Source organism: Spodoptera frugiperda, chromosome 28 (assembly GCF_023101765.2).
Source record: "Spodoptera frugiperda isolate SF20-4 chromosome 28, AGI-APGP_CSIRO_Sfru_2.0, whole genome shotgun sequence".
NCBI lineage: Eukaryota > Metazoa > Arthropoda > Insecta > Lepidoptera > Noctuidae > Spodoptera > Spodoptera frugiperda.
This window is the reverse complement of record NC_064239.1, coordinates 13,260,660-13,283,602: the sequence shown is the minus strand read 5'-3', so window position 1 is coordinate 13,283,602 and position 22,943 is coordinate 13,260,660. Positions and strand designations below refer to the sequence as shown.

Here is a 22,943-nt window from a genome sequence, read left to right as displayed (position 1 = left end):
TGCAATATACATACATATAAATACATTATATTTGGTATGACTAAGGCCGCCTGCTCACAAGCCGGATGTGTATGCCGCCCACTGAATTTCCTCTCAACACTTGAATTACCGGATTGTGAACGCCTTTATATAATTTATTGAATTACTTCCCAAAATATGTACAACGTCACTTTGTAAAGGTACTGAGTAAATAATAACTAGCTGTCACCTCAGAAATCATTTTGGATTTTAGGTCTGTTTGTGTGCCTACACAGTTTTAGGAAAACTGACGTTATTTCAATGTTTAAGGTTTGTACTGGATTGGGCATTGAGTAAAAATGTACTAAGAGAGCTAGGAATGCTATGTAGTAATCTACATCACCTTATTAGCTTATAATTTCCTCCGATTAACTTAATAAGAAGCGATCCTATTGCTACATATCAGGCATTATTCCAGACTACACAACATTGCATATCAAAGTCAAATAATTGGATCGGCCCGGGAATCGAACCTAATACTCAACCAATGAGGCTTTTTTTAGGAGAAGAAAATCATCCAATAACTTCTCTCGCCATGGGCGAGGCGAGAGAGAGTGTCAGACTCTTACTGACTAAAAACCATCCCGTTCCTAATCCTGCTTTTCGAGTCGGAGCCCCGGTAGTCTGCAGCTCCGAAACCAATGAGTCGTATATCGTAATACTAACAAAGATAAGATCAATATCATTAAATTCAGTATGCACAATACCCATACCAACTGCTCTGAATTGCACTCACCCATTTCCGATTTGATCATGTGCATAATAAGTAGGTACCTACCTACTGTATACTGTAACTAGTGCACTTTCTCTGTGACAATAAAATAAAACACTCTATATATTACATAACACTTTATTTAATCATATATTTACAATCGGTACACGTATTTCGCACACCGACGCCATTTTGAAATCGGCGCGTGCGCGTAATCTTTCAATCGTTTATTGAATGCTTATTTCACTGTTAGATTGTGGTACAGTATAAATTCGTGGTGTAGTATTACATTATATTCGATGGGGTGGTCGGAATAGTAATAATTAGGATATTGAGTAATTTTAAAATAATTATTTAAAAAATCGAAATGAGAACCTTGATACTGATATGCAATAAAAATGAGAATTTCCCGTTTTTACAAAATTACTTTACTTTTCGTGGTTCCTTTAATAAAACATACTCGTAAGTTGTCTTTCACAATAAATAGTAATGCGAATGCTTCACAAGGCACCTGTGTTAAGCTTAAGACATGTGTTTCTGAAGTAAATTGCTAAGATTTTTAACTAAGGTTAGGTAAACATATTTAGACAAGCAACAATTGACAATCGAATAGGGACTTGCTTGAATGATGGAAATTTTCCTTTTTTATTAACATCTACTAAGAAGAGACTAAGAGTCGGTTCATATCTGACGGAACATGCGTCGCGGAATGCCAGAACAGACAAATGTATAGAAAAACAATTGACCGTTCACACTAAACCGATGATGCGTCAGTGCTAAATAATGAGTAAGGGCTAAGGGTTTAAAAACCTGGATTTAAAACATATCACAGGCAGGAATAATGTGTCTAAATGAGGCTGCAAGCTAATGGTATCAGCCAATCCGTAGACTGCAGAGTGACTGCCATAAATAAGTATTAGCAGTTCTATGGATTGGCTGCAAAATACAAGCTGATACAGCCTTGAGTACCAAGATGATGCATTAGAGAAAATTTTATGTTTTTCATATCGTAAGGCCATAATTAATGTCATATCAACGTAAAGTCTTAATAACTAGAATATACTGACTTGAATTGTGGTCAAATGGATGAAGAGTCTCAATTATTAGTTTTCAATTTCAGAAACACATGCGTTTTATTTTAGCTTTATCTGAATTCATTGTGCCTGTTGCCGAAGTTGTAACAGTGTTAGCATTCAAATACTTGTGGTATTCAATACATACATACATTTACTGGATATGTAATTATCTATATTTGTGTAAATACAAAAATATTTTATAGTTTTAGTAATATAAACGTATCAAATGATAATAACAATACCGACATATAACATATAAAATACATATACATACATGAATAGATAAATAGAAAATATATAAACATATATCATGTCGTACATGGGCAACTTTTGCGAAGTGCTTCTTTTAATATATCCTTTTCTTTTCCATAATACATTTCATACATAAATACATAACTATTAAGATATCAAAATAATACATGGTTAAAATATTATTTCACATCAGACGCCAACATTTTTTTAAATCTTTGACAGCAAAAGTTGTGCATGTAGTTAATCATAATTAAAAATACTTCGATATAAAAATAAACATACGTAATAAAATAAGTGTAAGTAACTTTATTGTTTATGAAGAAAAAAACATAAATAAATTATTAATTGATATTGTTAACCACAATATAATTAAAGCTCCTTCCTTCAATTTGTATAAAATACACCGAAATAATTGACTAGTAACTAAAATTATACAAAATCGTAAAAATATATCGTTCGTCACACTGGGAGGTACCCTTTGCAATATCCTAATATTTTGTACAAAATTCTAGTGTTGGTATAGACAATTCATATCTTTAGGTTGGTAGAGAAAATATAATAGTATATGCTAACGTCGATATATTTCTGAGTATCAATTTAAGTATTAATAAGTATCAACTAAATTTGACTTAAATTGAAACTCAAATAGAAGAGAGACATGAGTAAACTTGTATTAAAATCAGAGATTATCTTCTTAAAGACAAAAGGATAACCTGTGATTTTAAAAAATCCGATGATCCTGCAATATCTCCATTAAAAACTAAAGACTATGAACTGTCTACACAACACCTTGTCCTTAAAAATACCAACAATAACAATAATCACTTAACCAGTGAAGTTGATGGAGTAGGACCCAGAGCTGGGGTCAAAGTTCTGGGCGGGGTGGCCAAAGAATGGGTTGAAGTTCTGATTCTGACCCTGATACTGCTGCTGTTGGTACTGGGGCTGGAAACTCTGGCTCTGGAAATTCTGGTAAGGCTGAGGAGTGTAAGCCTGGTAGGAGAATTGAGGCTGCTGGTGGTAAACTTGACTCTGGGGACGGAAGTCCTGGTTTTGGGTTGGGAATTGCTGAGGACCCTGGTTGAAGAGGCTAGTCTGTTGAGAGTAGAGAGGAGCTGATCTGAACTGGCTTTGTTGCTGGTATTGAGGAGCTGGAGCAGCTGTGGGTGCTGGGGCAAATTGGGGCTGTTGTTGGTACTGTCTAGCTGGTGCCGGTTGAGCAGGCTGGTGGAATTGTCTGATGGGAGCTGGGCGAGACTGGGCGCGGCCGTTGTACTTCGGATCCTCGTAAATGCTGGGGTCCTCACGGTACTGGCCATCGTCTTCCTGGCCATCAGTGAGCGCGTTCGAAGTTTGAGGGTTGTTTAGAGTCGGTGGGGGCACCATGATGCCGGGGCCTGGAATGTTACGGAATTATTAGGCATTGGGATCATTTGCATTTAAGTTTGTTAGACTAAAATTACGACATTTATTCTAATTCAAATTAAAATATTTTAACTCTAATTTCATGAATATAACAAAGTTAAGAGAGCTTAACAAATTAAAGAGTCTTCAAGTTAAATAGTTAACTGTTGCAATGTTACGTTAACTTAACTATTAGGTAAGTTAATCTTGTAGTTAGCGAGAATTATGTAGTTAGGACAGTTATCAGGCCGTGAAGGTTGGTGGCACTTGGCAGACGTAGTGCAAAGTTGCGAGATACTTATTCATAGTTACTATTTTATTGTGGATATTGATGTATTGACCATTTTTCGCAGAAGAAACTACAATAATAAAATCTTCCTTCACCCCTGATATATGGGATGGGGCATAATATCAAATACTGCATGACTATAAAAAACAATGGGATTACATTGTTTATAACTTTCTATATCAATAATTGGTTTAACTAATCTTTAAAATACCTTTTTTATATTTCGTCTACTAGATACTATATAGACACTTAAAACTAAATCCCACTTAGCAGTAAGCGTAGCACCTGCGCTCAATTGACCAATAAAACTCTCAATTACTCACATCAAATTACAGACACACTTCTCATTTAAAAACGTAACAACCATTATATCAAACCCCGCAATTATCTTTCCACTCCTAAGAAAGCTTAATATCTTTCTAATATCAGTTCAATTGCTATTACTCCATATACAGCTGTGACCATCGGCTACCGTGTCGGACACCATGCCATTACACCATGATGTGTTGACCAATCAGTGAAACGCATGGCGCAACCGCTCCAGTTAGGCTCAGCTGTTATAGTATGCTTATGCTAACTCGGTAGCTAGTCCAGTTGTTGAAAGAAGTGGTAATTAAATTGATGAGCTGTGTTTGTGTGGTCATCGTGTGTGGTAGTTTGGTCATTAGCAACATTTTTTGTTAGTTGTTGCTTATTGTAAAAAATTAAGTATCTTTAAAGAAGCGTTTAAGTAAGCTTACTTATTAAGAATCTCTGTCTTTTACCTAGCTTATGACAGAAAAAATACTTTTAAAATTAAAATAAACGAAACACAATTAGTCATTACAAAGAAAAACAATAAAAATGTAATATTTAAGCTCGGCCCCATGTCCCTCAATCTTCAATACTTTCCATATCATCTCTAATCCCAAATCAGAATCCACCACGTAAGAACAATACAGCTAAAACAACAACAATCCTACCTTCGGGCTCGAAACCTCTCTGACTGCTGGCACCATACGAGATCTCCCTGGTCTTTCCATTCTCATCAACATATCCGTACTTTCCAGCTACATCACCATTCGGGTATTTGGTCTCAATCTTGAAGGATCCGTCAGCGGCTTCATATCCGTAACTGTAGGATCCATCGTCATTCTGTCGGTTGATCTGCTTCAGGATAGGTACTGGGGTGGTGGTGGGTCCGTTGGGACCCTGGCAGTGGACTGCCAACCACGCCGCGCAGAGAATCAGGGCCTGGAAAGAGAGAGTGCAGTTTTTAGTAAGGAGTTCCTCAGGGTAGTATTTTGGGTCCTGTGGGAGATTTGATAATTGCTTTTCTTAAATTTTCGAAAAACCGAGAAAAGCCCTGTAATTCTTTGCCCTACACAGGAAACCAATCCGAGACCCCGACCGGGACCCAAACCGACAGTCGCAATTGCGACCACTCGACCAACGAGGCAGTCTATTTTAATAATGAAAATAAAACTGAACGCAATTAGGGCAAGTGACCCGGTTGTGGCCATCGACCCCTTTGTGGCCATTTGGGCCTTCAAATATTTATAACTAAGGCATGGACAAATAAATTACTCTGTGATGTACAGTATTTAAAATATTGAATATTGGAGACACTAATACCGTTGGCAGCTTGATCTTGTCGCAGCGGTGTCGTTGCGTAACCGCAGCGTGCTCGTTACGATATTGTTACAAATGTAATTGATGGTTTTATAAAATAATCATATCTTTGAACGAGATGAAGTCACTTTATTGTGTAAATTGAATATTTGAGGTCTTTTCAAAAACAAGATTAGGAAAAAGGGTATAATTTGGTTATGAGATTGCTATCTTTTGCTGTGTAAAGGTCAAGCGAAGGGTTATTTTTTTTGTTTTCGATAACTATTTTTATCCTTACATACTCTTGAACTATTTATCAACAACAAAGTAATTAAAATAACCTTTTTGAGATAAGGCTGTCCTAAAAGCCTAAGATGTGAATGTTTGTTACAGTTCACATTATTCCCGGACATGAACTATTTTTAAACGCTTTAATTTAGCTTTTCCTGTTTGTTTGTTTGGTTCAAATCCCGTTATTATAATTTTTACCCCTTCCTAACGTCAAATCGATTTAGTATACACTCTTAATTTTCATGACCATTCAATATAATTCATTGAAACCGTTTAACATATATTTTTATTTTGTAGCTTCTACGGAATGACTGTAGTTTCTACGTAATGACTGAGAATGCTAAACGAAAATGTCGACGCAATAAATACAAAACGTAGTGACGCCATCGAGACCTGTAATAGGACAAATACTTCAAAGCATTCGCTATAACTAGCTAGCTATACATTTTTTCAATCAAATTCCTTTAGCGAAGTAATGCTACAAGAAACTTCGACTCGACGCCTACAGTACAAGTACTTATAGTAAAAATGTTATACAGTAAGTCAACTTGGTAATAAAAGCGGTAATATATTTATTTACAAAGCTTTCAATTTGCGATCTTAGCACCACTCATGATCCGGAGCTGCGGACTACCTAGCGGGCTTACCGGGACTCCAGCTCGAAAAGCAGGAGTACGAACGGGGTGGTTTTTAGTTAGAAAGAGTCTGACACTCCCTCTTTAGTCGCCCAAGGCGGGAAAAGTCATTAGCAAAGCGCCTCTCAAGTATTTCGTCAGAATATATACAGGATACCTACTTAAAGGCTCTTTTAGTTATATCAAAACTTTTGGATAGCTTATGAATTTTTTGGATAGCTTATGAATTTTACTGACGCAAGTGATTAAACATTTGATCTCATATTTATCTGGTTATGTAGACAAAAGACGTTCTTTTGTGTCAACCAAAAAATACTATGTTAATCTTATTTCTCTATTACTCTGTACAAGATAGTCAATTTATTGTGATTGAGACCAGGCTAGTCCTAATCAACATCTGTAGTCCAAATCCATATATTATAAAAATCTCTGTCGTCCGCATTTTGTTCTACGTTGATCTACTGTCGATTTCCACGTCAGTGTGGAGAGAATGTCCTAACTTAGCCTTGTGGTCAATGCGGACATATAATACGTTGTTTATACCAAACTGCAACGTTATTAATATTGTAATATCGCTCGCACTAAATGGAAAATTGGTGGCGAAACATTTATTAACAAAAACTATTTTGTTTTAGATCTTAATCGGAACAAAACAAGACGGGCAGTTATAATGAAATGTTATGAAATGTGTTACTGTATTTGTAACAATTAGATTTTAATATTCTTGTCAGCTACTTACAACGAAAAATGTCGGACCAAAAAAGTGTAATGCCAAAAAGTTACACTGATAATATCAACTTATGTCTTAAATTGGTAAACGACTGGCTATGGACAGGCATTTTCGAAATATCATGCAGAAAAGCTACGAAGTAGTAATAAAGCATTATCCAAATTAAAATAAAATTTGGTTATAACTAAATGCCTGCATAAGACTAGAGGCAAGAACAAGAAAGATGCAAATTAAAGAAGGATAGTAGGTACTTAATAGAAGTCATTAACAGCCAATTTATGAGACAAGACCGTAACCCATGCATGAAGTAACGTATTTATAAAAAAGTTTACTTTAGTTAAAGTAGCTTCTTCTATAAATACCCCAAGCATACAAAAGGTTTCTCATTATCAGCATCTAATCTTACAACTTCATTGAATGACAAGTAAATTGTCAACCTTGAGATCATAGGTTCGATTACCCGGGCCAAAAAATAAGCTCAGTAAAAAAGGAACAATAAGCAAAGCTTGATTGCAATTATTTTTACTATTAGGCTTTGTGAGACTAGTTCAGGATTCAATTAAAATTGTTGCACGTAACTATTTAATTACATACACAATAGCTACTACATAAGTAGGTACATATACCTAGGTATTACTGTACATTAGTCTATCCCACCCAAAACATAAATGTGAAAGGCTGCCAAGTTCGATAATATTGGAATGCTTCGCCTATAAAAGAAGTGAGATCTAAATAAGTACCAAGTTCCATACACAAACCTCAGTTAAAAATGATATAACAAGTTGGCAAGTTTTCTCACACTTTATATAAACCTATTAAACGCAATGAGTCAAGTATATAATTTTCTATTAAAACTTGCCAAGTTATATCATTTTTAACTGAGGTTTGTGTATGGAACTTGGTACTTATTTAGATCTCACTTCTTTTATAGGCGAAGCATTCCAATATTATCGAACTTGGCAGCCTTTCACATTTATGTTTTGGGTGGGAAACATTTATTTTTGTAAGGTTTATTTTCTTTTTTTCTTATTTTACTTTACTTTGACAAAACAAACCTTCCTAACGAATTTTAGGTCGGTACGACCATTGGAAGAATAGATATTTTTTTTGTTTTAGTTACTTAGGGGTATGAATTTACACCTTCATTATTTTTAAAACCGACTCACACTTGGCCATTTTCAAGTTTTTCCTTTACCTTGACCTAAAGACCTACCTCCATGCCATTTTCAAGTCAATACGACCATTGGAAGTGGTCTAGGTTTTTGAAGTGAGTCAGTCAGTGAGTTATAGTAAAAATAGGATTTTCTGACGTAATATCTCAAGATCTACAATAGGTACATTAATGAAATTTTGTATTTTAGATAATTAAGTAGATCTCGACAGATACTAGAAATTTCATAGCGTAGATAAAATAGATTTTGAGTTATAGGTGGGTCGAACTTGGCCCGAAATGGTTCGTGTAATATAACCCACGGCCGGTGTGTCGGTTTTTTTGCTCGAACTTGGCGGACACACTGCCGTGTGTCTAGATATCTATTTAAATGATAACGCAAAAATAGATAGCACAATAACACTGCTTATACAAGTAGTTTAAAAAGGCCTACATAACATGTTCAGATTCTTTTTATGCTGGTAAGCTATCAATGGACACCCGAAACACCAGAGGAGTCACAGGTGCGTTGCCGAACCGGCTTAATCAGGGTATAAACAAAGAAAAATCAGGAATAGACTATGTACTAGGTAGGGACACAGTTTTCCAGTGATAGACTACTAGATCTATGGAAGTAAATACATACATACATAACCTCACGCCTGTTTACCATGGAGCTAGGCAGAAACAATGGAACGCCTATTGCTACGAATCTAACGCACTTCTTTCGCTTCATCAGTCTTTTCATGCATAATCGTCAGTTAAGGGTTCATTTAATTTGAATTGCCCTTCTTTAATATATCGCTAATGTAGTCCGAAATGTCCGAAAATCTTTCCTCCCTTACATATAAGGGATTTCTATAACATCTTGTCTTGACAGGCCACTTGGAGACCGCAATTTAAAATTTCTCATTAAAAAATACAGCTGCCATTTGCTACTGTCTTTCAGGCATGTAGTCATTCTAATCTCCATCCATGCTTTAATATGGGAAAGTTAGGAGTGATATCAAACTTATAATGTCTACCCTGGTGTGGCTGGTGTCATCACACGATCACTATAATAAGTAGGTGAGACTAAGTAAACACACTTACTTAATCTTTATAAAATCAAGGAATCGATCAAGTTTTCCATTAGTCAATGATTAACTATAATAACCATTAATTCTTGACAAACTGGTCACCAGCCAGGCAATACTTGAGCACTAGTCTGAACCTAGATTCTTAGATCTAGTGCTTACATAACATTCAGGACAGTTAGGCTTTATACTTCCTACACTATAACGATGTTAGTTATTCATATTCAAAACTCAATCTTGTTTGTTATTCAAATACCTGGTTCGAGACTTGGTTAGGTATCTCGATAGATCGTTGGGTTATAAGTAAGTATGAAGTTTAGACTATACTGTAAGTTCTAAGCTTTGGAGTGAATTACTAAATGAACGATCAATAAATTGTAATCCTGATTTTTACGAGTAACACGGCTCTTGCCAAAATGAATGGCTTGCAAAAATGCCTATTATTTTTAAAAGAAAATACCTAGTGAAATAGCTTTCAATCCATTGGTTTTTCTTCTTACAAAGGTGCTGAAATCAAAAGTGAAAAATCCAAAATACGTTCTTAGCAATTTCATCTAACTACACCCTTCAATACAAATAAATAAAGATAAAGTTCAACTAAGGAACTTAAAGCCACAAAATACAAAGAAAGACAAAGTTGAACTATGCAACATAAAGCCATAAAAGAAAATTCTCGAAAGCTTCGAGGAAATGTAGACCTCCATGACTGCAGATGGTGACAGCCAAGGTAACGAGCAGGAATCACAAATACACCTATTAATATTTATATCATTATTTCATGTTGCATACTTGCCTAAGAATGTGGTTTAGTTCGCGTGTAAATGAGGTGTAAGGGCGTGTACAGACACACAGACGCGCAGACTAAGCCTTGTTGTGTCGCAAGTGTATGATTCGATCGAATGAATATGTAATTAGTGATATTGTTCCATGATAAATGTTTGTTGCTTTTGTTGTGTTGTGTGATTAGATAAGTTGTTGGTTCTAAGGTCATGTTATTGTTATTGTGTTTTTATCATAAGTTAATTTGTCACGGAGAATATAGATCATGTTTTCATTTTTTTACAACTTAACTCCTCGCCTAAACAAATGCACAATATCACCTATGTATATTTTGTCAATCATGTATTGAGAGTATCTAATATAATATGGATTTGTGGATGTTTATTACTAATCAATATGTCTCATCCCAGAATCTAGTAGGCAGTGTATGGAACCCCTGTGCTGTAACAGGCGTTGTACTATACGGAGCAGGTCTAATAAGAGGACTCGGTGCCCCTTAGCGGTGCTGAATGTGGCCACCGGGGTGGTTTTAGTGAGGTAAAAATCCCACACTCCCTAGTCTTTCTCCCCAAGAAGGTAGGCGTCATCAACAAAAAATAAAAGTAACGGTATTGTATAGAACATTCTAATTATTATGTTATCGGCTTACTCACGTAACTTATTAACGAGGAACTCGACAAGTTTCAAAACATGCTAGAGTCTCATATTAATGAGCAGCATTCCGCGACACACAACGCGGCGATTCTAATACATTGCCCCATTTACCAACTCTTACAACCAACTAACAATGTACAAATGCAAACATAGCCCATTAAACTGAACAAGTTCGAACACCAACACCTCAGTAAAATTTCATCAGCCTACTATTTAGTCGCGACATGTCCGTGTCGCACGTAATTTGAACACGTGTCGCGTCGCACCGTGCGGCCACGGCCTAATTTTGGCACTTAAACCATTATAAGGTCGTTTTTTTTTCATCATTACCTTTTTTATCGATTACTTGTACTTATAATACTTATAATTAGACCTTGTCATATGGGTTTTAAATAATTATTATCGAGTAGCGAGTTAGAATTTCGATACCATTCCGGTGTAGCTCATTATTTAGGTATGTAGAGAACAATGTTGCAACTTTTTTTCTTTTTGGTTTAATTTCAGATTGCGTTGTGATTTTAATAGTGTATATTAATTTATAAGTATATGGAACAGAATAAAGTGTAATATAATTTTTTATGTCTATTCATTGTCTTAAAGATACCTATTACTACCTCCATATAAAATTGATGTGTTTTATTAAAGCCTGGAATTTGACATTTGTCTTTCTTTTGTAAACAAGAAAACTGTAACAATACAAGGTAACATTAAATGTAAATATACACCTACTAAACAATTAAATCTATGTCCACAATCATATCCTTGTTCCTAAGGATATGACTGTTCATAACTGTCAGAACTAAAATTAAGACACGTGCACTTTATTAAGACTTAAAACTAAAAGTCTTAAACGTTTCCTTAAATTCGTCATAACCGCGGTTTAACCGACGTTACCATTCACTTGTTTAATCCAATAATACTTGAGCAATACAACGTAATTGGTAGATTGTTTCATTGATAAACTGTCGGCTTTGATTGGTCCGTAAAATAACTATTGCATGGTCAAGACAAAAGAGGTTTTCTAGAAAAACCTTTTAGTAATTTGGTGAATGTCAATTAACAGTTCCGCTCTTAAACATTGAGTAAAAATGTGCTACCTCTTAATTCAATTAAGCAAAAAAATTAAAGACAAAATAATGTTAAAAATTGTCTTATACATAAAAAAATACGTATTCAGGAGGTCCTGAGTATAACTATGTAGATTCAATACGGGACAGTAGAAGATTCAATACCCGTGAAATATACATGTATAAACAACCACCTAATAACACCAAGACCATTGAGAATGTGGAATTTGCCCCTGAATTTCCACGACAAAAAAAAAGTCTTGTAAGACAACCTATACAATGTAAACAAAGCCATATTAACCAACCAGCTAATTTTAACACTTCATAGCAAATTACCGAATGACAATAATTTACAAGACAATGCAACAATTATCTAATTACATACAATTACAAAAGCGACAAAAATCAATTTCACACAGATGCATAGAAACAAGCGTCAAATTGTTTAACTTCAAAAGCTTTAAAACTATTGAAATTCATTGTTTGGAATTCTTTACTATGTAAGAGAATACTTTATATAAAAATTGTAATCCCACTATTCATATGTCATAGGACTCTATTTTACAAAAAAAGGCAGTATTCCAGTGTCAGCTGTAATAAAAAATACCTCCAAATTGTTTAACCTAAGGAGGGTCAACATTTTTTCTATTGCCCTTGCCTCTGATACGTGGAGCCCTAAAGTATAATACAGCAGTCGTTGCTACTGGCAACAAAGACGCGTACTTGACCGATTTTTCACATCGTTCAAAAACAAATGACAAGTCAATAGCGTATACAGCCAATATTGTCATGCAAAACTGTCAAATGTCAAGATAATTTGAAACAAAAGTTTCTGTTAAAAACTTAGGTAGGTAGGTAGGTATATAGTAATTGTTTTTGTAAATAATATTACGTAAAGTGAAGTAGGTTGATGTTGCAAAGTTATCTGTTACTGAACAAGACTTGCGTACTGATTACCTGGTCTATGGTCTATGGAATAACTGAATAGTTGACCGGTTTGTAGTCTATCGATTTTGAGGTTGTGTTTGTTTTGGTGCATACGGAGTAGAACAGTTTTGTAATCACGGAAGTTTTTTATTGAATTAACTGATTTCTGCCAATTTCTCTATCTATCCCCAAACCATCTCTCAACTAATACTAAGAGACACTTAACGTGAGGCAGCGTTGGTTCCCTAAAATTTAAGAGAGGTAGTAGAAAACGTACAGTCGGTGCACTAGCATTCGCTTCAACTATGTTATATATTTATTGACAAAAAATTTCACATTACATTTTTATGTCCCTTCAGGCTCAGTAAGTGATCAACACATACAAATATTTCGGTTAGTTAAAAGTTAATAATCCGGGTCAATTACTTTAAATCTAATTTTGGAATTACCGAGTTCCGTAAGATTGCAATTATCTTGCATACTTTTGGTTTATTGCATTCCTAGTAAGTTGAAACTCACAATTATATTTAGTAGTGAGTCAGGACCATTATTTGTCAAGGTTTTTGTGCATATAAAAATTTTAGTCTAAGATTAATTACTTAAGGAAACCATCTACAGTTATTCACTAAAAGCTTAAATGTATATTTTGGTAAAGAATATTTTTAAGATGAATTTCAGCTGGATGATAGAGGAATATAACAAAGGATAAAAAATACAATAACGCCAAAACTACTATCTACCATCACGGATGAAAAGCATAACTGACATGCTTGTAGATCCTAAATACAATACTAATGTAATTTAGAATATTTATTTTATACGATAAAGATAAAGACTAGTAGACGGATCACCAGATGGTAAGTCAACAGCACCCATGGACTTGCAACACCAGAAGAATTGCTAGAGTAAAACGAATTCCTTTTTTTAATAGTTCCCTCGAAGTCAAGAGCTCCATAGACAAACTCCTACATCTTAATTACAGGACCAATATAATAGCCAAATTATCCCGGAGGCTATACTTAGCCTAGCCGAACGGCTATCATACCCGCAGCCACAGTATAGTCTATCATCGTAGCCATGTTGCAACAACCGCGCCCACGTACTTTTGTTACATTCCTCGTTACTTGTGAAATAGATTACTTGTCAGTTATTATTGGAATTTGAATCAATTGTATGGTAAATGTTTTGGCAAATTGCCTTTGATAAATAGCTGGAGAGAGGGGGGTGAAAGTATTGCAAGAGTTAGTGCATAATCACAATATTATGCACTTGTACGTAAAGCAAGATTTGAATAACCGGACTACCTAGTTGATTACCGGGGCTCCGGCTTAAGAGTAGAAGTAGGAACGGGGTGATTTTTAGTCAGTAAGAGTCTAAAACTCCCTCTGACCTTACCCAAGGCGGAAAAGTAAGTAGATGGTATCCCCAAGCAAAAATAAAAGACAAGACGTCTGCTGGACAAAGGTCTCCTCAAATGACTTAATAGATCGGTCACTCACGTTAACTTTAATCGGCACAAACAAAGTAACCAAAATCTTTATATTAAAAGAACCTAATGAGCCTCCAATCTTACCTAATATAAACAGCGGCATCCTTATTATTGGTAAAAGCATAAAACTGCGGAAACCATTTATTGTAGCCCCAATAAGAATTTAATTTTAACTCACTTTCTGGCCTTGTTCACTCATTTACGTAAACTTGTTTACTTCTTGGCTAAGGATCTGTTCTAGAAACCATTTCAATAACGTAATGTATATAAACTGGTCCCTCTTATACAAAATTATATCAAATTCATTTATAACACTTATTGCTTAAGTGATAGTTGCATATCAATTAGCAAACATTGATGCTTCACCTACTAAATGTATCTTGAAGTTTATAGCAGACGATTGCTTTTGACGACCATCTTGAAAATGTCCTAAAAACATGGTAAATTTAGGGTAGTTTCAATTGCTGGTATTAGAAAAGAACATCGATATGACCAAACCAGTGAGTTAAAGTTAGCTACTACTATAATCCTATAAAACACAAGTAAATAAACAGTTTCTATAATCATTTCAGACATGTATCTAGGTCGAGAGCACGCGGTATAGACACCAGTGTGCACTAAGCTTTATATAAGTACAACCTGCTGCTACGCATTGTAATATTCCATCAAGTTGTCAACTTTATGGTGGTTTTGCAGCTTAGTTCTGAGAAATCTTGCAAAATGCTGCAATTCCTGTCAAGGGTTCCAAGTTTACTTAATTTGAATCACTCGTAATCAAATCTTCATTTCATGCTTAGATACCCAGTTGAGAAACGACTTGAAAAAAATTACTATTTAAAAAAAACTTCCCTACAACAATAAGTTACCTAACTATTTAAGTAGATGCTTCCTTCACTAGAAGGATCCTGCAGAAACAGTAGCAGTTATTCGCTAAACAGTTCAACACTAAACAATAAGTAATTAAAACATTTAAAAGAAATTAGTAAACGGCTAATTACAACAAGGCATCAACAACAAAAGCCATTTAGCGGTACAAAGCGCTGAGCTTCAGAAATAGAGCGAATTGCGGCAAACATTGCACATTGGACGCTAATAGCCGCACATAAGCACTAACTATTACAATTACAAGCAACCCCGTGAGAAACTCATTAATTCTAAACTCTAATTATTCTTACGAAAAGGGTTTCTGTATAATTTCTATGAGATGATTTCAATCTAGACACCATAGCTATGTAGATTAAGATAAAAACTTTGTTGCTTATTCACTCATGGGGCAATTCAATCTCTTTGTTATATGTGTTCTCTGCTTTTATTTATTTTTAAACTGTGATGGATAAAATTGAAATAAATTAAGAAGGACTTGAATAATAATAACAATCAAGAATTTATTATTATTATTTATAAGGACACACGATTTGTCGCCTATTTAAATCATCTTCGTCAACAGCACTGTAACACTAATCTCTTGCAATTCTATGTCCAATATCTAGTTGTTTGATCTTATGTAAGACACCAAAAAGCCACTGTATTTTCCCATACGAATATTCAACTTTGAATTCTCAATGGTTCACACCTTATTACGTTTGATTAAATCACTATTACATGACAATTTGAACAATGACAAACACTTTTACGAAAAAACTATCAATGACCGGCACTTGAAAACACAATAACAAAACCGCAAATTCATTTATAAAAAAAGTTTACAACAAATAAAATCTAACATCGTATTTTCCGCCCAAAATGAAACGTCAAAATATTCCCGCCACAAAATTGTAACCATAGACTTACCTTCAAAACCAACATGGCTGCTTTTTCAATTTTCCCGCGTTTACGCGCGCGTTATGGCGAGCGATCACAACACACGTCTGCCGTTTGGCACACCGCCACTTGTATTTATAATGTCGCTAACTTACCACAGTGGTTGCTCCGATATTGTTATTCTCCGCAGAGCCCTATGGTAACGTAACACCCCCGTTGGCCAGTTATGCTCATGTTGACACATTTACTAATGATTCATGAGGGAAATATGCTGGACATTTAATCTAGTTTTTTCAAGGAACCAGTCTGGTTGCATTCTAGGCTTTTATGGCGTTGTGACATTGCTGTAATGGGATCAATGAAAGTCAATACCTATTTAAATATCATTAACGTAATTCTAATTAACTATCAAAACATTTGTTTTTAAAGAACACAGGCTCCGAAGACTATTTCCCTGGATTCAAGGTTCACTACTTGTATGCTAAGTAGGCGAGAGTCTGCTAGGTGGTTGATGGACCCCACAATTCGAAGTATGACAGATATCTACTGATAAAACTATTAGCATGACAACTGGCAATAAATAAATTGGTACACTGAGCTCTACATATTTGTGTGAACACTATCTTTGAGACTAGAATATTCGAGACTCCCGACAGAACCTAGACACCTAGACATAGAACTATGTAGGTAGGTACCTATAAACCTATACTCTACTTTAGGACCTTGATACAGTCTCTCTTGACAACAGACGCAATTTATTTTGTTAATTTTCCTATAAAAGCACTGATATATCATTGATGTGCAAAACGGGGTCAAAGCTAAAGGCTTGTGTTTGGACCCTGCGTGTTTACGTACCGCAGTCACGCATTTCTCCTTGAAGGCCGTTTGGGTTGATTCCCAATAGCCATAGTTTAATAGCTAAACATAGGTACCTAATATATTAAGGGGAGTAGGCAGAGGTGCTCATTAACGATGTGACACCTAGTTTTCACTAGTTATTTATTTATTACTATTAAAGCACGTCAACAGAATAAACACCAACATTGCTGTGATGATGACAAGATCATGTGCTTATGCTAATTGTAGACAGGCACCACATTCATAATTATTAACACAGTTAGAATATTATAAATGCGTTATGCTTAGGCAGGCCCAGAAGGAGATGGCAGGATGAACTGGAATCCTATGAAAAGGATTGGCCACAGAAAGCTCTGCATAGAGACGACTGGAAGGAGGGTAGGGAGGCCTTTGCCCTGCAGTGGGACGACCATGGCTGAAAATAAAATAAAAAATAGAGTAAATAGGTTAATAAACATTTTAGCTGGATGCAGGTTGCTTTTAACTGACTGATTTGGAAGTCACTGGGGGAAACATTCAGTAGTGGACGTCTTATGGCTAATATTATGATGACGATGATAAACAATTTTCCATATTTCGACTTTTGTATTTAAACCTAACTAACTAGAACAATGTTCTATTGGATATTTTTGTAATCTATATCAAGTACCGAAGCGGTTGAACTTTAGAGTGTCCGATTTTGTAGTGTAACGATTTAAATAATAACCTTTAAATGTTTACTGCTGTGAACCTTCGGGCATTGCCAAGTTTCGCTTAGATTTTAAGTTAATATGTATGAAACGTAACATAGTGGCATTAGGCCTTTTGATTGAGTTGGCATAGTGCGTGCGTACTGTTCGCTGAATTCACTGATTTTTTTCGATATTTTCCGAAAATCGCCTTTTTTGAGAGGGGAAAATCATCCAATGACTTCACCCGCCTTGGGTGAGGCAAGACTTCGGTCTTGGAGTCAGTACCATTCTGACATTCGTGTCAGAATGGTACTGACTAAAAACCAACCCCTTCCTTATCGTGCTTTGACCCGGAGCACCGATAACCTACGGAATAGACGTAAATGGGCTATATAAAGTCTGTCTCATCATTTATGTATTGCATCCTGGTATTTACCCTTCGGCTACATATTCGTATATTTAAAGTAAGAAACCTGATTGACGTACGCACGAAAAAATTTTAATACAGGTCCTATAAATCATTCGTAAAAGCTTCCTTACACATAATCGAATTAAGTAATTACAAATTAATTAATTAAATGTTGCCAGCGACATCGATTGCGCAGGAGAATCATACTTTTACCAAAACTTAAAGACTTAAAACCATCTCTGTGGTCTCATACTTTTACCAAAACTAAAAAAACTAAAATCTATCTCTTAGATTTGGACGAAATAGGGCATTCTATTTCGTCCAAATCTGTAAAGCCGTTTTGGAGTATTGTAGTACGTAGTAATAAACATGAACTCACTATTAACTCAACCTTTTACTTATTTATTACATAGTTAATTGAAATGGATATACCTACATTTTATTTATTAATTATTCAATGATTACCTACTCTGTCTTATTTATGACACAGTTACATAATAATTCAAAAAATATTATACACTTTAATTAATGAGTTAGGAAGTCCTTAACAGTTATAACGGATGTTACGCCTAAAAAATGAGGTTATCGATTAAAAACAAATCACATCATTTTATTATTGACAAAATTTTAGTTTAAGCACCTGCAAACCTACCTACCTGTACAAGAATCCTGAAAAAAAAACGGAACACATGACACAGAGTCTGAAGTCGTGATTGACATAGGATTTTCTCTTGTGTCGTGGGTGCGTTTACAAACATACAGGTTCAAGTGCACATGACATCCAGACCCGAAACAACAAATTTGTAGATCACACAAAGAGTTGCTCCGTGCGGGAATCGAACCCGCTACACATTGTACAGCAACCAATTGCCCAGCCACCGCGCCAATCGTGCTATCTAAACCGTTTTAGAGATGTTACATGCCTAAAGTTGTACGGTACTCTAGATAATAAAGATTTACTCTCCAATTTATTAATACATACATCAAAAATTAGGAAGTAAATAAAACTCATTGACAGTTACATTACGAAGCTATTTGTTTATTACAACTGACTGGTCCCTTGGAGCCCCCACATAAACCTGTAGACGGGCACTGCAAGGCCAAGTACGACCGGTCAGCCTCTCTCACACGAGTAGGCTAGGAGCCGAGGTACTGGTTCGGTAATTATCATTAAGTTTTTATAGAATAGTTTTAGAGTTGAGTTGTTAACACTCACTATGGTGAGAAGCCCACTCAACGTCCATAGACGTCACGGCAGGCCAAAAGGAGATGACGGAACGAACTTGACATCTATGACAAGGATTGACAAAAAGCTTTAAACAGAGAGGTTTGGAAGCAGGGTAGGGAGGCCTTTGCCTTGCAGTGGAACGATCATGGCTGAAATCTAAAATCATAGGATATTTCTGGTAGTTAAATGGGATTAAAAAGATTTAAAAAACGCAGACTTTCAACGTTAAAAAAAACCGTTCTTTTTGGGGAGTGGTTGTCATTCCCACCCTTAGCAGGCGGTTTGAGGTTAGGTTCACAGTTATGATAAGTCTAAAGGACATTACTACGTACTCGTCCTTCGGAGATTGGTTATAAATACTTCGATCAAAAAATCTACAGATATTAAGTTTTAATCGGAACTGTCCAACATCTTACTTTATAAGCTGACATTGTAGATAGTTGTGAGTTGAACCGCTATCTATTGCAACTTTCAACTATTCTGCGACACACGTAAAAAAAATTAAGTAAGATTTATACATGTAATAAGCTAGATCTGTAGCAATTTTTTTTTACATATTTTTGCAATTAATATAGTAGCTACCTGTCTAGATGTTTAATACCGGACATTCACCAGCTCTCCGACTACAACTTGCGTCTTAGAATCGCCGCAAGTGCTCGTAATGTATGCGTACGCGCATAAAGGACACAGATTTCATCTCCCGCGCATTCCAGCGACAGCTTTTTATTTATTATGGCGTAGGTGATTGATTATGTGTACCTATTTTAGCACTCCATTAATAGATTTATCTTTTTGTCAGTAGGTAAGTAATGTTATGAGTCTCAATATAAGAGAGGATATATGTTTTTTCTGAATACTTCTGGAAATTTAACCTGAAATGTCCAGGTACTAAAGCTGAACAGTTGAACTTGTAACCACGAAACCAAAAAGGTATTCTGCAACACATCTATAAGATTACTTAACAGAATTAATTCATTAAAATTCATAGTAATTAGCTATGTAATATTAGTAACATAACATAAATTAGATTACAACTAGCTTGTGTCACCCGTTCCACTCTACAAAGCGGACAGACTGAATGACCTACAGGCTGTAGATGTACAAACTTGTTTGTTTATATACAACACTATGTGCATTGGTATAATTATTATTTTATTGTTCTAAAAGTCTTTCTTGGCTTTCATCATTCCTCATCAACAGCCTCGATAGGATACCGGAGGCCCAATTACCCCCTTCTAAATCCCCGATTCCCCAACAACCCTTAAATTCCTACTTGTAACGCCTCTAGTATTAAGAGTGTCCATATTATTCTCCTCTTATCGTTCCGTGATCCAAGACATGTACCTAGGTACCTGGGACGCGGTGGTTTCGGTGTTGTCATGGTTGGATCTACTATAGATGCTGACTACAGGAGTTTTTGGAAGGGAGTGACGGGCTGGTATTAAAAAAAAAATGGTGGTTGGGAATTTTAGAATTGGTGGTAATTCGGAGATTCTAATGACATGCGGCCACTCGACCAACGAGGTAGTCTGCTTCAAAAACAACGCTTTCAAAGATGATACACTTTAAGCAGCGCAATAGAGACTGTAGTTCCGTGTCGGAAGTTACATGAAGTCTACCTATCAACTACACCATATAGGATTATTGATATGTATCATAATCCTTCCTATAACTTGTGAGGTAAGCACCCGTGACGATTGGTTATGCAAATGCATCAGGAACTACGATAGTAGTTAGTGGCCAAGCTGGAAGGTAGATACGCATATTCAAACTTCATGATATCTGTTATCTAGTCTATTAACTACTTACCTTTTTTTGGTATTAGCCGGTAACGGGCAGACGGATCACCTGATGGTAAGTAATCACCGCCGCCCATGGACACTCGAAACACCAGAGGCGTTACAAATGCGTTGCCGGCCTTTTGAAGGTTAGGAATTAAAAGATTGTTGGGGAATCGAGGATTGTGAAGTGTTGTAATAGGGCCTCCGGTAACCTCACTCACACAACGAAACACAACGCAAGCGTTGTTTCACGTCGGTTTTCTGTGAAGCCGTGGTATCATCCGGTCGAGCTGGCCCATTCGTGCCGAAGCATATCTTTCGTACACTTGTGCCTACTTTGTAAAGTGGTTTTTAATCGAATTCAAAAAAGGAGTTTATCAATCGGATAGTACCTACCTATGATAAAAACTTCCCCAACTACCGTCTCTCGCCTCTCATACTCAGACCAATGACACTTAATTGAATACCTAGCAAAAAAGCCGGATCTAGTCTAGATGACTAATGTAGATACCAAACTTTTTCCCAATTAACTTTTAAAAACCTCGATACACTTTAGTCATAATATCCTCTATACCTCAGAAATAAAAGAAAACAAATGGAATACCTACGAATAAATTGACGTCAGATTTATCTTCTGGGAACTTGAATGAAACAAAAAAGGTTGATACCTTACTTACCTTATGATCGTATTGCCACAAGGACAGTGAGAGTACTTCCGCGTCCAAAGCTATGGTGACGCATTGTAGCTGTCCTTATGTGATGGCCTATGTACATACGTGATAGGTATCATACAGACATACATGTCTTACTTACATACATAACCCCACGACTGTCTCCCATGGGGGTAAGCAGAGACAATGGGACGTCACATTTGCTACGAATCTTACATACCTACCTCTTTCACTTCATCAATAGTCATCAGTCTTTTCAAGTCTGCTCGTCGGTTAATCTTGACAGACTGCACGATTGGCGCGGTGGCTGCGCAACTGGCCGCAGTGCAACGTGTAGCGGGTTCAATTCCCGCACGGAGCAATTGTATGTATGAACCATAAATTGTTGCTTCGTGTCTGGGTGGCATGTGTATGTGAACATGTATCCCACCCAAAACATAAATGTGAAAGGCTGCCAAGTTCGATAATATTGGAATGCTTCGCCTATAAAAGAAGTGAGATCTAAATAAGTACCAAGTTCCATACACAGACCTCAGTTAAAAATGATATAACGTTGGCAGTTTTCACACACTTTGTTATAAACTACTAAACGCAATGAGTCAAGTATATAATTTTCTATTAAAACTTGCCAAGTTATATCATTTTTAACAAGGTCTGTGTATGGAACTTGGTACTTATTTAGATCGTCCTTCTTTTATAGGCGAAGCATTCCATGGTATCGAACTTGGCAGCCTTTCACATTTATGTTTTGGGTGGGATTTCATTTATTTTTGTAGGTTTAGGTATCTTTTTTTCTTACACTTTACTTTGACTAAATACAAACCTTCGTAACGCCTTTTAGGTCGGTACGACCATTGGAAGATATAGATAATTTTTTTGTTTTAGTTCCTTAGGGGTATGAATTTACACCTATTATTTTTAAAACCGCTCACACTTGGCTTTTTTTTTTTCCTTTACCTTGAATAAAGACCTACCTCCATGCCAAATTTCAAGTCAATACGACCATTGGAAGTGGTCTAAGATGAGTGAGTCAGTCAGTCAGTCAGTGAGTGGTAAAAATCGATTTTCTGACGTCAATACCAAGACCTACAATAGGTACGATGAAATTTTGTATTTTAGATAAGTAAGTAGATCTCGACAGATACTAGAAATTTCATATGCGTAGATAAAATAGATTTTGAGTTATAGGTGGGTCGAACTTGGCCCGAAATGGTTCGTGTAATATAACCCACGGCCGGTGTGTCGGTTTTTTGCTCGAACTTGGCGGACACACTGCCGTGTGTCTAGATGTTTGTAAACGCACCCACGACATAGGAGAGAATCCTAGTGTGGGGCAATGTTCTTAAAAAAAAACTTTATCATGTTTTCTCGTTTTTTATAAGATTCTTAAAGAAATTAATAATCATGTTTTACGAAATATTTCT

The 22,943-nt window shown here is 35.9% G+C and overlaps 1 protein-coding gene across 1 annotated transcript; it reads right to left on the bottom strand.

Moving 5' to 3' along the window:
- Positions 1 to 854: 854 nt before the first annotated feature.
- LOC118265067 (uncharacterized) lies at positions 855 to 16,082 on the bottom strand. Its single transcript, XM_035577780.2, has 3 exons — positions 15,932 to 16,082; positions 4,714 to 4,984; positions 855 to 3,455 (listed from the first exon to the last, which is right to left on the bottom strand). The coding sequence occupies exons 1-3, from the start codon at positions 15,944 to 15,946 to the stop codon at positions 2,884 to 2,886; spliced, it is 858 nt and encodes a 285-aa protein (XP_035433673.2). The 5' UTR covers positions 15,947 to 16,082; the 3' UTR covers positions 855 to 2,883.
- Positions 16,083 to 22,943: the final 6,861 nt, after the last annotated feature.